The 21,191-nt window shown below is 28.8% G+C and overlaps 1 protein-coding gene and 1 long non-coding RNA gene across 7 annotated transcripts in view; one reads left to right on the top strand and one right to left on the bottom strand.

Annotated features, from left to right (window-relative positions):
* The window catches only part of LOC113561294, a 151,693-nt gene that overhangs the window by 109,442 nt on the left and 21,060 nt on the right, over nucleotides 1-21,191 (top strand). For all 6 annotated transcript variants that reach the window (XM_026967633.1, XM_026967631.1, XM_026967630.1 and 3 more), the window contains one exon: nucleotides 12,193-12,488. In XM_026967633.1, coding sequence (XP_026823434.1) covers nucleotides 12,193-12,488 — 296 coding nt within the window. The remainder of the gene's footprint in view (nucleotides 1-12,192; nucleotides 12,489-21,191) is intronic.
* Nucleotides 12,366-20,984, bottom strand: LOC113561298. The gene is made up of 3 exons (XR_003406154.1): nucleotides 20,714-20,984; nucleotides 13,119-13,184; nucleotides 12,366-12,495 (listed from the first exon to the last, which is right to left on the bottom strand). It is a non-coding gene; the product is annotated as an uncharacterized LOC113561298 (long non-coding RNA).

Genomic DNA, 21,191 nt, shown 5'->3' with positions numbered 1-21,191 from the left:
CATTTCTTAGATAAAAAATATAAGATATACTTAATTTCTTCATTTAGGATTAATTTACTGATTTTTTTTATTAATTTGAAACATATATCCGTAGATACTTGAAAATTTCACTAACGTTTTTTTTTTAATATTATTATTGTATATACATGGTATTATTATGGAAAAAATAATTTGGACTATTTATAGAAATTTCAAATTTTTAAAATTAGTTCAAAATATTGAAAATTGAATACGTTTTTCAAAAATTGTTATCCTGGATTATATATTTGTAAATTATTATTTCCATTTTTAAATTGTTTATAATTTCAAGTCATATTTATGACTTAATATCGAATTATCTGATATGAATTCACATTATTACTTATTAAATTGGGAATTCAGTCGGAACGTTAATGAATTTAAAAAGGTTTTTACTTTTTATCCATATGCTATGGTGGCCCCGTTGTCCGACTACTAAAGTGTACTACAATTTGAATAATATATCACTATAGGGCATATAACGTGGTTGAAGCGGTGACATCGTTAAGACCCTTTCGATAATTTATAGCCATTGGCTAGTGGTGTGACTTTACCAAGGGGTGGCGCTGTTAGTGGAATCCAATTTTCAAAACGGAAAATATCGGAGAATATATTATTATTTTCTTTTCGAGTACCGGCATTTATTTTCGATTTCTCAAACCTTCAACGTACTGAAACTAACCCATAAGCCTATTAGCCAAAATCCCAATAAATATAATGGTCCTCGAATACGACTGAGGGTGGAGATGTGATAAAGAAAAATCTCGTCGTCGTGGACTAGCGAAAACCGTTGGTTTGCGGTTCTATTTCCGGCTGGAGCGCGCATACCGGAAACGTAGAAGACTTTTTGATTACAATCGTAAATTTGATGTCTACCAGAAAACCCTACTATCTCCAGTGGCGGTAGATTGTTATTACTGCCGTTTTTTTTTCCGGTGTCGTTGTTTTAATCCTTCGGGATACGTTTTTCGTGAACAGGACTAGTGAAATACTTTGTTTTGAAAGTATTGTTTCCCCATTGTTCACTCCAAAACCAAAACTTCTCTGTAAGTGCAAAAAAACTTTTCGTCGATTGTGCAAAACTTTATGATTTCTTTACTATGTTTTACTCTCAGTAAGCAATATATAGCGATTGTAATAGAACCACGTCCTGCCTGTCTACCAGCTGACCACCAATAATGCGAACGGTTTAAATCGATTATGAAGGAATGGTATTTTCGTAAATCGGACATTACGACAAAAGTACGTGTGTTAAAATGAACAATAATGCCATATACGGGAGACTCACTTCGCATTTAAACCATGTGACTCTTTTACAGTCTCCATTACTATAGTGCTTACATTGCTCGGTTGTGTTAAAATGCAACAGCTGGTTGATTGCGTAAGTGAATGTTTTATTATTTATTGCGAAAACATGTTTAATCTAAATTTTAATTATATGGTCATTACTGGAAAACAAATTGTATTGCTTTTTAGAGTCCAACAAGTATAAAACAAAAATATAAGTGATACATTATATCATAGAAAATCAATGCTCGTTTGATAATAATAATTAATTTAAATTTAATAATGTTATTTTATAATCAAATAGTAAATACAACTAATAATATTGTAGTCCAAATTGTTAAAAAACTGAGAATGGATAAATTACTATTAAATTTGATTTGAAAATTATTTTATATTAACACAATGTATAACATATTAGATTTTGTAGTTATCGACTAATTAAGTTTATAATATTGTACGTTATTTTTTAAATTATGTTTTTCTTGTTTGCCGTTAGTTATTTTATTTATTCATCAAAGAATATAATGATATATAGGTTAATTATTAATATACAATATTGTTATAAGCCTTATCATTTTTAATATGATAACTTATAATACAGTCATACCTGGGGAACAACGAGACTAAAATATTGTCAAATGTTACTAGCATTTATAAGTGTAGGATTGCAATACAGCAACCAAAAAGGAAATACCAAGTAACAATAGTTAAACTTAAATCCAACACTCATTATTGTGTATAGTCACCCTTCGCCCTCATCCAGGTATAAGACAATAAAAATAACCCGAAGATAGTACAGTTATACAAAGTTTTATAAAAGTTTAAGAAACAGTTCAGAGACGATTTGACACAGTATGAAAATAATATTGATAGACACTCACAGACAGGTCGGAACACCACTCACTGGTTTAAAAGCGCACACTTCATGTTGTCTGTCAATAAATTTATATTGTGGTTTAGAGTGATAGTGTAATATAATATATGTATACAACAATATTCGCCGTTTTGTTCTTACTTGTTGATTAGTTCGATCGATTGACAGCCAACATTATATCGAAGGGATCAAAAGTTATATATTCTCAGTACTAACAAACTAAAAACAAATAACGAAAGAAGTAAATTTTTACCACAAATCTAGTCACACCGTCCCTAAGGTATTAACTAAAACTTGTAATATCACAATATTTATTAAATTATAATGTATGCATATTCGATGTTTTTTACAAAAATTAGCTCAATCATCAAATTGCCAATACAAAAAAAAAATTCTCTGATAGTAATACATCGTATCAGTTCAAAATTGTTTTTCCTATGCGTTTATGATTTATCATTGAATTAAAATCGAGTACATCACTACCTAACCTACTCAATGTCAAGGTACGCTAAAAACCTAATATTATACGCGCGCGTAATTTGAAATTTTCGTTTTTTTTTTCTTATTTACAATGATTTTTATAAATATCATAAGAATCTACATCATACGGTCATTAGAAATATTAATATTGTGGTAATATATAAGCGATATACCAAAAAAAAAAACAAATGATAATTATTCGGTTAGTATTAATACAATTGCATAAGCTCCTTTGACCGAATTCAATATGTTTGGTGTATGTAGTCTTCGTGGTAATTATTATAGTAAGTTTCCTTTTCCGGACGACTTTTGGAGGTGATTCACGGAGTCGGCAGTAATATCGGCGATGACCTGCGCTATTGTAAATGGTCTGATTGCCATTATTCGGTATCGTTTAGGTAGCGGTATGATTCCCGTTTGTTGTCATTGACACGGATGCGAGCCTGTCCAGTGGTCAGCGACACGGAGTCGTGGGCGGAATGTATTCTATTATATTATTGTCGACGGCACAGCATATAATATATAGTGTTAACCTCAAGACGCCTCCTCGGATCAGATATTATACAAATTATTCACTGGTGCGGTGTTTAAATATAATAATGGTCTTCCGACAGCGATGATGACGACGACAATAGGAATAACAATGATAATATGATAATTATTATAAACGCCGACGCTGCCGTATTGCAATAACTGAATAGTGTATATAATAAGCGCACAACCCGACCACATCGGTCGATGGATTATGATAATATTACTAGATGATTTTTTAAATTTTTTAAATTTTTTTTATTTCAAAATGTCGATTTTACTGCATAATAATTTATCGTCGTCGTTAGGACGACACCATTAAAACGATATACATATAATATAATATGCTCCTCCGCTGCCCTGTGCATATTATTAGGCCACCGACGTTCATAAAACGCATGCGTCCAATAATAATAATAATAATAATAATAAAATTATAATAATAGCACGGCGATGTTATATTATTCACGCATGCGGTCGACCGACCGACCGACCGACGACAGATATACGCACAGACAGACTACCTCCCCTTCTGACAAGATGAAATATGTTATATAACTATAATAATATATGTCCATCGAAACGACTACCATATAATATAGCCTATATAGTGGTTTACTGGACGGGAGGCCGGTGCAGGGGACGCGGAAGTTGGTTTCTGCAAATGTGTAGCTATATATATATATATATTATTTAGGATATCGACGGGGCGCGGGCAAGTGCGTGATATTATAAATGTGTATCATAATAATATACGGACGCGAAGGGACAGCGTTCTCTTTATACGGCTAATCTTTCAACGCGACTAGAACACAATATATGTGTGTGGTAAAGACGGAGTGTGCGCGAGTGTGTGCGCGCGCGTGTGTGTTGGAGTGAGATTAGGGGTAGATTAATATTAATAATAATATGCTCGTTTGCATAATATTATTATGTCTAACCTATTTGAAGCGTCCCATTCCGTGTTGGAAAGAGGGTAAACGCGATGGGGGCAGCGTGCAAGGAACGGATACTATATGTATACGAACGACGACACATGTGTTGTAGGACTTTGTGGTCGTGACATGGATTCGATTCGCTTTGAATGATTTCCTTTTAATAAATAACGATGCTAAATCCACTTCTACGCGCATATTATGTACGCCAGTGTGTGTATATCATGCGCGTTTTCAAAGACGTAGAGAGTCTAAATAATTTCTCCAGTGACGTTAGATTATGTGCTACAAATTTCAATATTTACACGTCAGCATCGCTAAGCACGCATTCAGCGATCTATAGGGTTCGGAGTCCAAATTGTACAGAACATCGATTCAATAAGCACCGAAAGATTGGGAATGAACGTCGGTCGGGTCGGTTGAACTCTTCTCTCTGAGCATTGTGAACCGTTAAGTATCTATTTATCAAGACCGATGTATTGGACATAATAAGAAAAAAATAGAGTAACGATGTTTTAGTATATTATCATATAAAATAAAAACATATTTAGGTAAATATATTTTTTTAACAGTTCTATAAAATGTGTGAAATAACCAGCATATTTTTTCCAAAAATACAAAGTGTGATTATCATTCAAAAATACCAATATTCAAATGTACAGTTTATTTCAAAATTTATAAATCAGAAATAATAAATGATGACGATTTATTAAAATAAAACACTGAATATAGTGTCTATAGTGTTATAAAATAACAAACAAAATCAAAATCAATTTTATTTTAAATTGTGGACGCTAAAATAATTTTATGGGTTTAATATATAAATATATAGATTTGTAACTTTTAATAAAATATAAAAAGCGCTATTTGAAATATAATGGTTGTTAAATTTCCAAGCCATCGATACTTTTAAATGACACTTAGGGTTAACTGGCCCAAAAAGGTTTGTCTAAAAAATATATATATAAATGCATCGTTGTAAAACCAATAGCTCTTATGCTCCGTTGAAAATTTAAAATGAGATTTTGTAACATTTGATGTGTTCCCGATTTACTTCCACGTAGCATTTATATTAGGTTTCTTTATCATTTGATACTTTTTATTTGGTGTGTAAATGATGGCTGTCACTCTCTCAAGTAAAAAAAATTAAATTAAAATTTTCCATTTTTACTTAATATAAGCATTTCTTATAAAATATTAATAATAACTTTATTTGTATTAACGAATAATAATAGGTAGGTTCTTAATTTTATCTTAGTTGATAAATGTATTCAAAATTGCATCGTTAAACACATTATATTATATAATTTTCATATTTTTTTGATATTTTATGGAGTTCTACTACCCTTGTATAATACAATATATTATTATAGTGAAGTTTTAAAATATTAAATAAGGGGTGATTATACATATTATAACGGTTGAAAAGTTTATTAATTGTCAATAATTGACTTGGAATTTTAAGAGTGGAAGATAATTAATCAAATAAACTTTTTTTTATCCATATTATTTTTGTATTAATAAAGGTATTTAATTTTTAAGATGGTTTGAAAAAAATATATAATACAGCTTTAAGTCAAAACGTTTGATTACTACATCTATACCTTAATTACAAATTATATTATTTTTACTAACAAATTAAGTTTTTATGTGGTAGTGTATTAATAGCTGGTATGTTATAGCTAATTACATAAAACATAATTCTTATCGTGTTAAAAATGCATTGATTTAAAAGTTATTAACAACCAAATCTAGATGATTAAAGTCCCACAATTTGTTGTTTTGTTGAACACATAATCTTTATTATGTAATAGAATATCTCTGACTTAAAATAATATCAATGACAGAAATATGCTCATATTATTTTTGTATTAAATTTAATAATTGTATATGAGCTAACAAATTCCTTTTCTAATTGTTTTTAATAAGTTTTAAGTAATTAATCAAAAAATACCATTGTACTTATTTTATACGATTGACAAAAAGTTAACGGGGAAAAAAGGAATTCATTTAAAGCTATACGACTTTGAAACTATTTATTTATTTAACCAATAATATATTATAAAACAGTTGCCTTTAGTAACCTTTTCATTTTTCTTTTTTTTATAGACTTAAAATTTCAGTTTGAAGAGTTGAAGTTTTGAGCAGGTTTTCTAGAATTGTATAAATTTTTAGTATGAATAAAAGGTGTTAGTTGTTTCCGTCGTGACCTAAGTTTAAGACGACTAAATATATGGTATCTATACCGTGTATGATATGATATAATTCCTGTGAAAGAGAACACATTTAATAAGTAGTTCATACAATATGATGAACTTCAATAGAATAAAAATACATATTGAAACAAATATAAAAGTTTCTTGTAAATTTCTTATTTATACAATTTAAAGATGCTTAATAGTCTTTTATTATATGATAATGTTATAAAGATAATAAGTGGAAACGATGTGTCCTTATATATGTCTGAGGATATTTGGCTACAAATTTATATTACCATTATACCAATACGTTCAATGTTCCACTCAAATCTAAAATAATAATGATAGAGAAAGTATATTCAAAAAATATTAATAGAGAAAATAAATCATAATAACGAGGACATATTTTAATCCAACATTAACAATAAATTATTTATTAAATGTATGCAACCGAAAAAATATTTATGCAATAAATAAGACGTACAAATATATAAATCTGAAAATTGTATCTATTAAAATTAAGTGAAACAGATATTGGTTTTTGACAAAATGTATATTTATTATTCAAAAACACTTAAATTATGTAAACTCTTTTTTATCGTAGGCATGACGTATTTACATGTAGTCATTTTATACTTGAAAATTTGATGTGGATAATATACTTAAGTCGTTCTAAGGGAAACAAAGACGTTATTGATTTTTAGGTAATTTAAATATAATATTATAATTTATAACCCTTTGTAATTTGTAGTAATAATTAAGTGAAGGTAACAACGGGCAACTGGTATACGATTATTTGCCGTGCTGCATACAAATACCTAGTTGCATAAAAATAATTTATTTAATGTTACATTAAAATATAATGGCCCAATCGTGGGCGATGGGCTACTTCATTTTTAATTTTTAAAAGATCATTACCTCATAATTGATTCATTAAATGTTTAGTAATTATTTAAGCAACCTAGCATTAGACGGTATTCCGTTTAAAACCAATATACAATCATAACTGGCTATTATTTACTCGTCTATTGACTATACATTGTAAATGTTAATTGAGTTATTATAAAATAAAAATCACTATAGGTACTTAAGTACCTAAATTCAATATAGACAAAGTGTAAACAACTACTTATATGGTACATAATTAATTTGGAAATGTAATTATATGGTATAATTTTGAACGGAAATTAATTTTACACCTCCCGACCTCCTTACAAAATATTACACATATCTTTATATTTAGATAAACTATAAACTTTATAATCTATGTTCTTGATAAATCATGTAAAACATACATAATGTTAGCTATTTTCTCATAACCATTAACTCAATGTTTATCCTTGAAATTTTCCAATGATTGCATATTATAATATTATGTACTTAATGAAGTTATTAGCATTTCTTATCGAATAACTTATAATTTTCATCAAGTGAAGAAAATTCACTTTAATTCATGTATTATGTTGTAATGGTTGTATATGTACACTTCTATACAATTTTAATTATTCGATAAAATACATTGTTTCTAGTTCTAAAATCAGAAAAATGGACAATAACTTTAAGCTTATTAAGGTTTTGTTAGTGTTGTGTAAACGGGTCCTATATAATTTTCTTTTATTGCGTAGATAATATTGAAAGCTGAGTCGTAATAATAAAATATCTTAAGGAATGAAACACCCACGTATTAGTTGTCGTTCTTTTGAATTTAAGATCGAATAATTTCAATTTAAAACTGGTGTAATATGATATCTGGGTTCAGCAGTATCGTGTAGTACTCGTTCGAATAGTAATAAGACGAGAATAAAGAAACATTAATTGCAAAATTTGTTTTTAGATTGTCACTTTGTCACCGAATTGATTTTGTTGTTGCATTGGTTATGATAATAACAAACAAAAACCGACCCCGAGATTCTCTACTCGCAAGTGATTTGCATATAAATGGACCGGCGAATAAAAGGGGTGTTTTCGCAGGCACTACCACCACACTGCCCCAAATTTCGGGGGCTGTGTTCAAGAAGAGACGCTAGTTGATAAATAGCAAACCACTGTCGTTGACATAATTCAGGATTCGGTGAGCTTATACCGTCTTTTCCTTCTGCTACTTTGTGTCCTTTCATTTTTTTTCCAAATGGCAACAGAGATGGAAAAATAGTCGTCTCCTTTGGGTATGTATTTGTGTCTCCACGTTTATTTATTTCTCTCTCTCTCTCTCTCTCGCCCTCCTCTTCCTATCTCTCTCTTTCCGTTTCTTTCTCACTCTATTATTCTCTTACTCTCTCTTACTCCTGTAACGTGCACGCTGACGCGCTTCTTCGGACCGAGAAATGGAATCTGACCCTCAGTGTATTCGACGCGGAGAAGGGCACTCGTATTTTATTAGATTAGATCACGGTCGTACCTTCGGAGACCGCTACCGCATTAACACCTTTTACCTAGAGGATTTATTTTCTCCATTCACGACCTAGAATTATTTATTTGCAACCTCTTATCCGTATGGTTCTTTCTCACTCTATTTTTTCTGATAGCTTAAAAAACGCTTAATATATAAATTGAACAAAAAGAACCCCTCGAGAATATAATATAACATGTTATGTATATATATAAAAGTTGTATATTAAAGTCTAAATAAAATATAAATAATCCAAATAGTTGATAATACACAAATTGCACGCGCCAAAAAGTAACAATAAATAATCATAACTTGCAGATTTTAAGTTTATATTATTATTTTTCTTTTAGTTTCTTTGGTTTAAATGGTTTAATGATACAATTTCCAATGCCTTGCATGGCTGCATATTATAATTATAATAATATAGTTTTGGTAGTTTTTGGTAGTTGTCTACCACGTTTAGGGTATTAGATCACATCTATGCTGAGAGATACTCTACCTCGATTTTCATACTGTAAAATTGATAAAATAAACAAAACCAATTTAATCATTTAAATACAAACATTATCATTGGTATCAAATAATACGACCAATGCAAAAGTAATTTGCGAAATTCAATATTGATAAATTTTATAATAATTATTTTGGTTGGTGAAAACTTGTTTTCAATTTAATCAGTTAAATTAACATTATTCGATATTAACAAATTAATATACTTATAAATGTTAAATATACATTATATATTTGATACAAATCAATCGAATAGTTGAAATTAAATAATGATACGTGTAATATAATGTTTACTAGTCAGATTTATTCTGTCTGATATTAGTGTAAATAATAAAACATAACAATATTTAAAAAGAATCATATTTTATGTGATATTTGTTGTTATTATATTTTCTTTAATACAATATTATAATCAAATTGATTAGCTCTTGTTATTATATTGTACTTTATTATACATATCTTTTTTTCGTTGCAATAATAATCGCTAATGTCCATGGCGATTCATTTTTTTCATTATCCATCTCGTTGGAGTTGATTACATACTTCCTACTTACCCATACAAAAACTGCCACGTGTTAAGAGTAAATAATAAACTGTGGACAATGAAAAATAAATAAATAAACCACATCCCATAAGTTTTTGAAATGTCGGCGATAACTCTGATAGCTTCGTCGCTGTATTATACATATAGAAAGAGTTACTGTACCTTTGGGCCCGGGGACACCTCTGGGGTGTTTTATAATGTTTCGTATTACAATCCACCGACAAACGTCTATCTAACTAGTTTTCTATTCTGTTAATGATACCTTGAGGTACATTGGTATACACATACGCCATTATATTTATTATTATTATTATGTCTCGTACTTGTCGTACCAAAACACGATTCTCTAACGGATGCCACTAGTTGTATATTTAAATGTAAAACTGTAGTTGTATTTTGAGATAAATTAAAATTCAGACAAAAGACGAACATTGTTCCGAAAGTTATTTTATACTTCGACAAACAAATTGAAATCGCAATATTACAGTCGACAATAGACGCCGGAAAAATATCTTACACGCACATCGATTCTGAATAATATACTCATGACGTACGTTTCTGAGCTTATACTTTGTCGTATCTAATGGTATTACGCTGTGTACAGCACGGCGCAAACAAATCTGCGAATCGGCGGAAACCTCAATCATCATTAGTTTCGTCCCAATCGTAAAACCAACTTTATCACCCGTGACTGCAATGGTGGTAGCAGTAGAAGTAGCTATTAAAGTATAGTGTAATAGTAGCGCGCAGTCCCTTTTTTGTGTAATTTGTGTAATTTTCATGTGCGATTTTATGTGTGTACGTGTGTAAAAGTGCATATTACATGTATTGAATCAAATATGTATATTTATAAGTACCTATTAAACATTCAAAACACAATTTCGTAATATGTATCAACCCAAAGTATTTTTTTTTTATTTTAAATAATATATTGTATACACTATTTGTTGTTCAAAAGTATTTCGAAAAAATAAACAGCTTTTTGAATACAATATTGAAATTTGTCATCCATCTTTATTTAAATTATTAAAGCTGAATATTTTTACAAGTGATTAAAAAAATATTTTAATTAAAATCTTAGTATATCATTTAAATCGCACATTAAGTTAAAGTTTAAAAAAAACAAAATATAAGATAAAAAATACATTTTTCTGAAGGTATAGTTTGATATAAAAACAATTTATTGCAAATCATTCAAATTGTTAACGAGTATTATTTAATTATTTTAATTATGTATAAATTAATCACATTAATCAATAGTCAGATGCAGTTCCTTCGGCACATAAATATAATAACCAGAAAAGGACTTATAGCCATACTGCATGCCTCGATCTGACTTACTAAGTAATACAAAAACTGTTAGATCGATCTTCTAAAATTTTGCAAGAATAATTTTGTAACCGTAAAATTTTATCAATACTTGTCATTTATATAATTTTTTTTCTTACGAATAACACAAACGCAACATTTTGATTATTTGATTTAATATACAGCGTAACAATACAATGCACAAAATAGATTATTATTATTTTTTTTAATTTTACTTCTAATTAAAGATACTTTTTACGTAGTTATCTGTATTTCACAATACGATAAATTACAGGAAAGTAATATTAAAATAAGCTTTATATGCAAATAATTTAAATTCTAAATTTTATTTTACTAGTGTGAAAGTTTTTACATAATTTATGAAATATGCTTCGTTAAGGTATATTTAATGCATTTTTACAATTACATTCATGATTAAATTGGTTAAAATTAAAATATTTTAAATTATCATTAACTATCATCAACTGATTAAGAATATAAAAATATTTGTCAGGCTTCGAAATATGTTAAGTTTCAATGTAACAAAAATAGTTTTGGAAATTCCAATTACCTTAGCAGTTGAAATGTAAATACGAGTATATAAAAAAAAATATTTTTTTTTCAGATATTTATGAATAATTTTTTAATAAATGATAAATAACATATAATTTATGAAAAAAAATTAAAATATTTTCTGTTAATTTATATTTAAATAATAAAAATTGTTTACTTTAATAAGATATGATAATAAAATTAAGACGTTTTGAGACGTTCAAAATGTATTTATTTTAAATGTTGTTTTAATTGCTTATCATATAATACTAATATACCTATTTGGGGTGCATCATACGAATAGAAGAATAGAATCAAACATTTAATAATTTAAAATGTCATACATTTTGGACATTGATAATAAAAATTATGTATATATATATATATATATGTATGTGTGTGTGTGTGTCGATAAAATATGGCAACTGCATTTGCACAATTTCCTTCGTGGTGAAAAAATATATATTTATATAATATAAAATATATATATTTGTGTGTGCATTGGCAACACATAAAACTAGTGTTTTGCGTTTTAATCAGACTGACGAATCCTTTTGCCTTTTCAGACGTCGGCGGTGGCGGAGTACAAGCTGACAACGATGACGTTAGAAGCGGTTCGCGCGAGGCGGTAGTTGACTCCGCTGCAGCGGCGGACAGCAGCAGGAAGCAGAGAGTGCACCACCACAAACGCCATTTGTCGAGATCTTCATCGGCGGTCGACTATGCCCCGGGGAACGCACTGATTAACGAGCTCGGAAATCCGGACAACATGTTCGTCACCGAAAACGGCACCGTTGTCACGTCACAGATCGGCGGCACCGCAATTCTCCCATGCGCCACCGTAAAACCAGGAACGGCCACGGTGAGTGCTATAATTAATATTCTCATGCGATATAACAAACAATATACAGACTAATGACAATGTATACAATAATTGTTATTATAACACGACGATAATATATATGTAAAAGAAAAGTGTTTATTGCGGTCCGAAAAGTCCGCGTAAAATATTTATATGGCCTAACGTGTATATTATAATCGAATCGTCGGAGAGAAGTTTATGACGGTCTTTCTATATCTGACAAAAAGCATAAAACGCACGTTAACTGACCGGAAGAACAGGTCACGGACGTAAATACAGTACTACACTGCTGTATTTATTTCCGAAAAGGTCTTTTGGATTTTCCGCATGTTTCCGTTCCAATATGGATTGGTATACCACTGTAACGTATCTATTGTTATTGATCTTTGAAAAAAGAAAATAACATCTTCGCATTTTGATGACATATAAGGTCTAATGTTAATATTATAATTTGCACATATTATTATCCAACTGAGATATGTTTCAAGAGTCTAGAGAATGCGTAGGAAAAGTTATTTCAGTTTTTTTAATAAGAGTTACAACAGTATAATATTATAGACGAGTAGAATAAAAAATGTTTATACATTTGCAGGACTTAAAATAAAATATTTAACTAAAATAAATACTTACCCGAAATTATAAGAACTAAATGTGTACGTTTCTAAATTTGACCAAGAGTTGCTGCAAGTCGAGAACCTGAAATGTTCATTTTTTATTAAGATTTTAAATAAAATATGTCAATTAGAAATTTACTATAAGTATTTGCATCAGATGATTACTTGTTAGTAACTTTAATAATTAGAAAATCTCTATAGTAGTTACTCTCCGATAGTTACAGAAAATATCTGAAATTTATATCTTTATTTACATTAACATTTTGAATAAATATTTAATTTTTTTTTATTTATGTCAGTTATAGTTTTTCTTTTTCTGGAGCATTAATGCGATTATTAATCAATTTTATTTATAAAGTATTATTCGTATTCTGAATTAAATATTTATTTTTTCTTAGATACTTAAAAAAAAAAAAATATTCAATCTATTTTCACAGAAAAAATGCGAATACATCATATTATACGCTTTATAGAAAACAAATATACCTACAACGTACAAAAAATACTGTATTACACATTATTATTAAATAAGGTAGTTTTATTATTATTACTAATAATATTTGTAATATTATTATTCATTTTACTCATTTAGTTATATTATGTTATGTATCTAAGGTCCCACTCAATATCGTTGTATGCGATGTTTGTATTCGTTTTTGCATTATAGTTTTATTAATATAAAACTTATTCCCTTTGTACTCAATTGGAATCTTAATGTATTGTGGTAAATTGAATATTATGTTATGAATCATAACTTATGATGATTAATTTCATGAGCACTGCTAAGACTTCAATGAGTAACTATCGGTTTTAATCAAAGATATCTGTTGTAATTGGTTAAGGTATATTTCAATTATTCAAAGTATAGAAATGTTTGAAATGGAAAATAGGTAGGTAGCTTGTGTTATTAGTAGAATATGTTTCTCCTACGCTTTATGATCAATGTAAATTATAATAATATATTGAAGCTAATAATGATGTCTAGAAACAATCTTATAAATAAATTATAATAAATGATGAATAGAAAGTTGTAAAGGGCAAAGGGGCAAAAACTATCTTTCAAATCACTGAGCAATATATTTATTCTTTAGATTTATTAAAATATATAATCTTGATACTCAAAATTGTTTGTTCTTAAAAAATATTCCATTATTATATTTTACATAATTCGATTTATATCGGTTTAATGTGTAGTGTTATACGTTCATGTCTACTAGTGATTTAATATGATATGATAATCAAGCACTGTTTACGTATAGTGTATAGATTTCTATGTTTTCTGTTGTTGATGGATAGAAATTCGATTCTAATTAGGAATTATTATAATATTTAATAGATTAAGAGTTTTTAATGACTACAGTAAAAACTTTACTCATATTAAACTCATGTAGTTGGACATTAGCTACTTAATTCAATATTCGTACAGTGAACTTCTTTAGCACGACCATGTATAATACCTGTCAAGGACTGACTGTGATTTTCAAACTGTCTTCCTGTTGAGAATTTTCTATGAATATTAATACATTTGAAATTTCTGTGAAACCAGTTAAGTACCAATTGTCAAAATTAAGTATTCGGATATCCAGGCACTAATTACTCCATCTAAATGTGTGTTGAGTTTTGTTTTAGACTTTAGTAAATATTAAATTAGTACTAGTTAACGTAACATACTTATTTAGTTATTCTTTAATTATTCTAGGTATAACAGTACTTACTTTAATCTAAACCAATTAAATAAAGACATATATATTACAATATATAACAACAATAATGACCGTATACCTACCAATAATTTAATTAATTCATTGTAATACAAATAATAATAGTATTAAATAGCTATATAATAAATAATAAACATTAAATTTGAACTATTTATTATGTACTTCTTCTATGAGTTCCTATCCGTTCCGGATGTTGATAAAATTTTAATCCAGATTTACTTTACCAACAGGTTATTAGTGAATCTTACAACATTTTAACGAAATGTCGTTAAGTTCTGTATTTTATCAACATTTCTTTTTCTCAATACTTTGTACAGTAAATTATTGTGTACCTTGTAATTTATTAGATTACTGTAATGAATGTGTTAAATTGGAGTTCTATGTTACATCGTTACACGAAAAGAAAAAAAATTGATTTTAAGCGAAAGTGAATCTATTTTTTAGAGTGGTAAATTAGTGTTATATTCAAATCGTAAACTTGATTAACTTCTACTAAATACAATTTATCATATCAAATTGTAGAAAGATGACATTTTGAAAATGTGTGTTTGAGAATACACACTTAAAAAAAACCTTATGTTACATAATAGTGGTTATTTCAAAGAAATGTCCTAAAATAAATGTTCAGATTGCATAAAAAAAATCATTATTTGTTGTTATAACATCAGACTTTCCATAAATTCATAACTTAAAATATAACAGGAATAACATGACATTGAAGCAACAATTAAATGATTGATATAAAATGGAACAATAAAAAAGTACCTAAAATTAAAAAATTAAAAATTAATAATCAATAATATTTGCAAACTAATAAATTAATAATCCCAAATTGATACGAACAAACTTTTAAAAACAATTATTGCTTTTAATTTTAAATATAAAATACAAAATTAATTTATAAAATGTATTATTATTTATTATACTTAAATGATTTATTTCTTATTATTATTTATTTTATTACTGTTTAGTATATTATTTTTTAATAAATGTAGAGAAAACAAATGATAATATCTTTTTTCTTCTAACATACGTACTGTTATTTAAATTTTTTAAAAGTATGTTATGTTTAATGTAATTTTGTTCTAATTAATACATATAATTTTATATAAGTTAGGTATGTATCGAAAATGTTTGTCTAACACAACATTACATTATCCGTTTAAAATTTGACCTTTATTAAAATTTCACCAATACTATAATGGGTGAAAAAGTTTTTTTACAATGATTTCATGCACCACTGCGTATGGTAAACGAATATTTAGTTATTGTTATTAATATTGAAATGTGTATATCAATAACTGTGGAAAATATTTCCTCGTAGAACATTTAAAAAAATAATAATACGTATTTACCAACCTTTCAAGAGGCTATTCAATTCTAATAATTAATATTTACAGTTATAACAATTATATTTAAGAGGCAGTTGTTTTTCAACATGATAAATCACATTTGCAAGATGATTACATTATAAAAAAAAATATTTCAAACTTCAGAATAACAAAAGGTCGGGTCAATAGCAATACAGAAAAAATAAAATTGATTAAGTTTGTTTGTTTTTAATACAATATATACATTATCGCTTATTGATATTTTATAATGCTTTGGTATTGATTTGTATAATTTTTAATTTATTAATAGGTTCTCATATTGAAATTTGTATTCATATCTTAACAAAATAAAAGTGGCATTTTTGTATTGAGTTTCTACAAATGTCTTTAATGTTCAGGACACGTGATAGAGTATGAGAATGAATAGGTATGGTGTTTACTTAATCCAATGAACGGTTGGTCTCTTAGGAATTTCAAAGCTCATTGTTCAGTTGTACCACGTAAAAAGTAAAAAAATAAAATAAATAAAAAAACAAAAAAATAGTTAAATGTCGAAGTGTTTACAAAAACCCAGTTTGGTTAGCTATAAGAAAATGGCATTTAAGCGCATATTATACGCATCGAAAATATCAATTGGCTCGTGTGAATTGTAAGATATATCGATTTAAAACCCTTTTCACTGCCACTAGCTGAAGATTTATCACTTTTAAAAAAAATTAAGAACAAAAAAATAAATAAAAATATCGCCTTTGTTTCTATATAAATGGTAAAAAAAACAAGACTTGATTTTAATATAATTTTACACAAAATTACCAATAAAAATAATACATGGTGAAAGTTAAAAAACTAAAAATTTATATTTTTTTATTTCATATTTTTTCAATATTTTCACATTACCTCGAGTTATGAAAACTTGGTATACATACTCAGAATATAATATATTTTATAACATTTTTGGAGCAGACATTTATTTTATGATGAGAATTACAATATTATTATTTTAATCTATATTGATGCGATATACATATTTATATAATTTCCAAAAATGCGTTGTTATGCCATTCGATTACGAAAATATTTAACTTATCGTTTAATTTGGTTTTACGAGAAGTATATCGTTACGGTTTCATGGAATCGTACGTGTTAATTTTACGCTATAAGTTGTATTTTATATATGAACAAAACGTGGTTTCCAAATTTTTATTTCTCTGATCACAATTGTATTAAATTTAACTTCCGTGCGTTTTTAAAATATATTTTCCGCGCTACACGTCTTGGAGATTTATATAAAAGAAACACACAATAAGCATTTTAACCAAACGTCAACCCGTATTTTAGGTATTATTATTATTTTCCGACTGCCGAGTATCAAATATATATATGTATTTAAAAGTATACTTGTCAGACTTATCGCTACCCAATGCAGCGGGCGCGTGGTTATACGTGTTAAAACTCAACTTAGCCGAAGACTTAGTGGGTCAGGATGGATGATACGGCGGGGACGAAGGGCGGCGTCGATTTAGCGGGTGGTGAGTCGTAGTAACCGTAGTCACAACTCCGGTATAACGCCGCGCCGTGCTATACATACCGTACTGCTACACACCTCGCCTCGGTTAATTCACTTTTTACCCTGCGCTATAAGAAACGAAGAAAGTTTTTAAAAGCGCGTGTTCGGAATGTGCAATAAACATTTTCGGGGTACAACGCAAACACACGGCACCACGGCCTCGTCTCGGTCTTAACCCTTCGCGGCCGTTCTCCCGTCGGTTTTGACCCTTTTACCAAAACCTACCCCTCGCACCGCCCCCCCCCCCAACCACCACCCGTCGCCGCCGCGACTCGGGATTCATTGTCGGCCGCGGAAACTGTGCAACGACGCTGCTGCTTTACACACACACACACACACACACACACACCGGGCGCGAGCATTTTATACGCGCCGGGCACGAAGCGCGGGGAAGGTCAGCGCCGGAACGTTTCGCGTCGTGAGTTTTAATTACGGATTCCGCGTGCGAGGGAATAAATTCCCGGGAACGCGCATGTTTTCGGGGGTTTAACGACTGATCTGACGGCGCGCTGATAAACCGTCAGTTTTTGTATTGGATCCAATTAATAACCGTTTCCCGAGCGATTTGCCGCAGTCATAAACGGCACGTTATATTCAAACGGAACGATCAAACCACGCGCAGACACCTATATCATTATGATTACTTTTTTGGCGTATAAATACGTATTTCCACAGTCAGTATACTCAGTTCCGAATTTCGTTTTTAGACTTATCAATTTTAAATTCGTAATCGAAAGCCAATAGACTAGCGCCAAGTGTAATTGTTGACTTTCTATAACACGTTTGAATCATTTTGCGCCTTGTAAAAAACCGATTTTCTCTGGACGTCTCCAACGGATAGGTAATATTTAAGTAAGTTTAATATTAAGTCAAATCAAGTCCACTGCTAATTGATGTATAGGTTTTTGTTTTTAAGTTTCTAACCGGTGGTTAAGTATCAGTCTTAAAGTCGCATATAAAACTATTTAGACGATCTCCAGGAACACAACGATGAATTCTAGCTTATTTTCGTATAAGTAATTGCCATCTTCGTGGTAGTGTGTTTTGTGAATCCGTTACACACCCGTGACGTAAGGAGAATATAATTGATTTTAGTGGAAATATAAACATTTCTAACAATAACTCCTACTTATAACACATTCATAAATAATGTATATTAAGCACAATTTTATTTAGTATAAACGTTCAAACATTAAAAATATCAATCTAATTTAATTTTAACACTGTACTTTAACCAAGACTCGTGTATAACAAATGTGGTATCCAAACATAATGCTTCGTAGTATTTACTATTGAAGTAGTTATATGACTAATGTACTACTAATGTTACTACTAATTTAGTTAACCACGTTAAAATATGAAGATAACGATACACCCACACGTGTCTGTCATAAACAAACATATCTACGTAGAGTAAATTTGCGAAAAAGCAAAAACATTTTTGTGTTCTTATCTTTAATATTAAAATTAATTAACTTATAATTAAACTTAAAGGTAAGATAAATATAATATAGGTCGTTGGACGTTTTTAATATTTTAAATTTAATGTAGGTTTTAGTCGAATAAAATATTCAAATTTTAAAATAACTATAGCTAATTTTAAAATGCTAACATTATTAAAAACTTACGACATATTCTGTATACGATTTTAGTTTTGAGCGAAATTACGAATGTAATGATTTTACAATGATGACTTTTTTCTGTTTTTCATAGATGATAATATCTCTGGTACATTTAAAAAGTTTCAATTTAAAGTTAAGATATAATTTTTGGCTGCAAAATGAATTTAGTTGTGGGGGGAGAGAGTTCAAAAGTAAAAATTATCTAGTACTTTTCTTAATAATTGGTAATGACGAAAATTAAAATTAAGGAAAAACGGGTAGTCTTACTCTAAATCAATTTCTGACAATAAAAGTTTCATTATTTTTTTACCGTGCAAAAACAAAAAACTGTTGGAACTCGACATTTTCACCTGTCTATTTATATTTATCAATTACAATAAAATACAATATTCCCTAATAAACAATATATTAAGTAATTTATGCTGTAACTAAAAAATCTAAAAATTATTGACTCAATAATCAATAACAATAAGATAATACGATTATTGTATAAATAATATTAATTATTGTTATAGACTTATATTTATAGTAATAATAATAAATGCAAGGTTTTTGTCAAAAATTGAATCAACTCACCACAATGCTAATAGTAAAATAAATTACTTTAATAGAAATACAAAAAAATAACATATCACGTAATGTACTTAGTGATATAGGCTGACAGGCTGTCTCCGCTTAGAATCGTTTTTCGTATATTATAATAATATATCATTAAACACAATATTTTAACACATCTATTACAATGACACACTCGGCATCTACCATATATCTGTAAAGTACTCCCTTTTCCAATTTTTTAACTATAATTATTATGATGAAGCTAAATATAACTCCAAAATAGTTGCACTAAACTCAAATTTAATATGTTGTACGTTTGTAAGACAGAGAAAACGCATGTGAGTGTGACGTCACCTCAATACATATTTTAACTAAAATGACATTTGGCCTTTGCCTGTAAGAAAAATAAATTCCTTATCAAGAGACACGAATACATAAGCTTAAATTGATCGGGCTTAATTCAGATCACGACTTTTAATTAAACAGGCGATAATAGTAGGTGCTATGTTGAATGTTTAAATAATAAATGTAACTAATATTATACAGTTATTGATTACGCGATAAAATATATTATACGGGTGTTATAAAAAAAAAAAATACAATACACTCGCATTCTGCAAACTTAATTCCCTTGGAAGGCTTTAACAATAACATTCTTCACAGGTTTATTTTTACAATTCAACCGTAGTTTATGCGGAGTACCTATTGGGTTCACAATAATTCGTGGATATATGTATGTGTGTTGGTTTGATTCGTTTGTTTTGACAAACTAAAATGCTCAACAGTTATTGAATATCTATTAAGTACTATACCTCAATGTTAAGGTTGTTCCATATTAACTTTGATTGTGATCTTATTTCAGCGAGTGGAGTAGAAATCCTATTGCGGGTTTTGCAAATATGAGATTTTCAAGGACACTTATGATATCTATCTTGCTCCGTCTTCAACTTATTGCAATAAAAAATACACCACGAGTATTTCCATTCCCCGAAACGTTCAGTTCTGTACACAAATTATTACCACAATACCGAACTGATACCGTAACAATAAAGGCTTAATGGAATTTTTAAATAAAAATCATGATATTACAATACTAAAATATACATAATACAGTGCGTTATTAAAAACAAATTAAACACATAATAGTAACTCTACACGACTACAACACTCAACGATCGTATCAAATAATGCGTCAACGTGATAGGTCTGAAAATGTCTAAAAATATACACACATATTATTACATACCTTTGTCAGTGCGTGTTAATTTGTTTTTTTTTTTTTATCGCAGA

Source organism: Rhopalosiphum maidis, chromosome 4 (genome assembly GCF_003676215.2).
Source record: "Rhopalosiphum maidis isolate BTI-1 chromosome 4, ASM367621v3, whole genome shotgun sequence".
NCBI classification, from domain to species: domain Eukaryota; kingdom Metazoa; phylum Arthropoda; class Insecta; order Hemiptera; family Aphididae; genus Rhopalosiphum; species Rhopalosiphum maidis.
The sequence above is the reverse complement of the archived record's forward strand: the minus strand, read 5'-3'. Positions and strand labels throughout refer to the sequence as shown.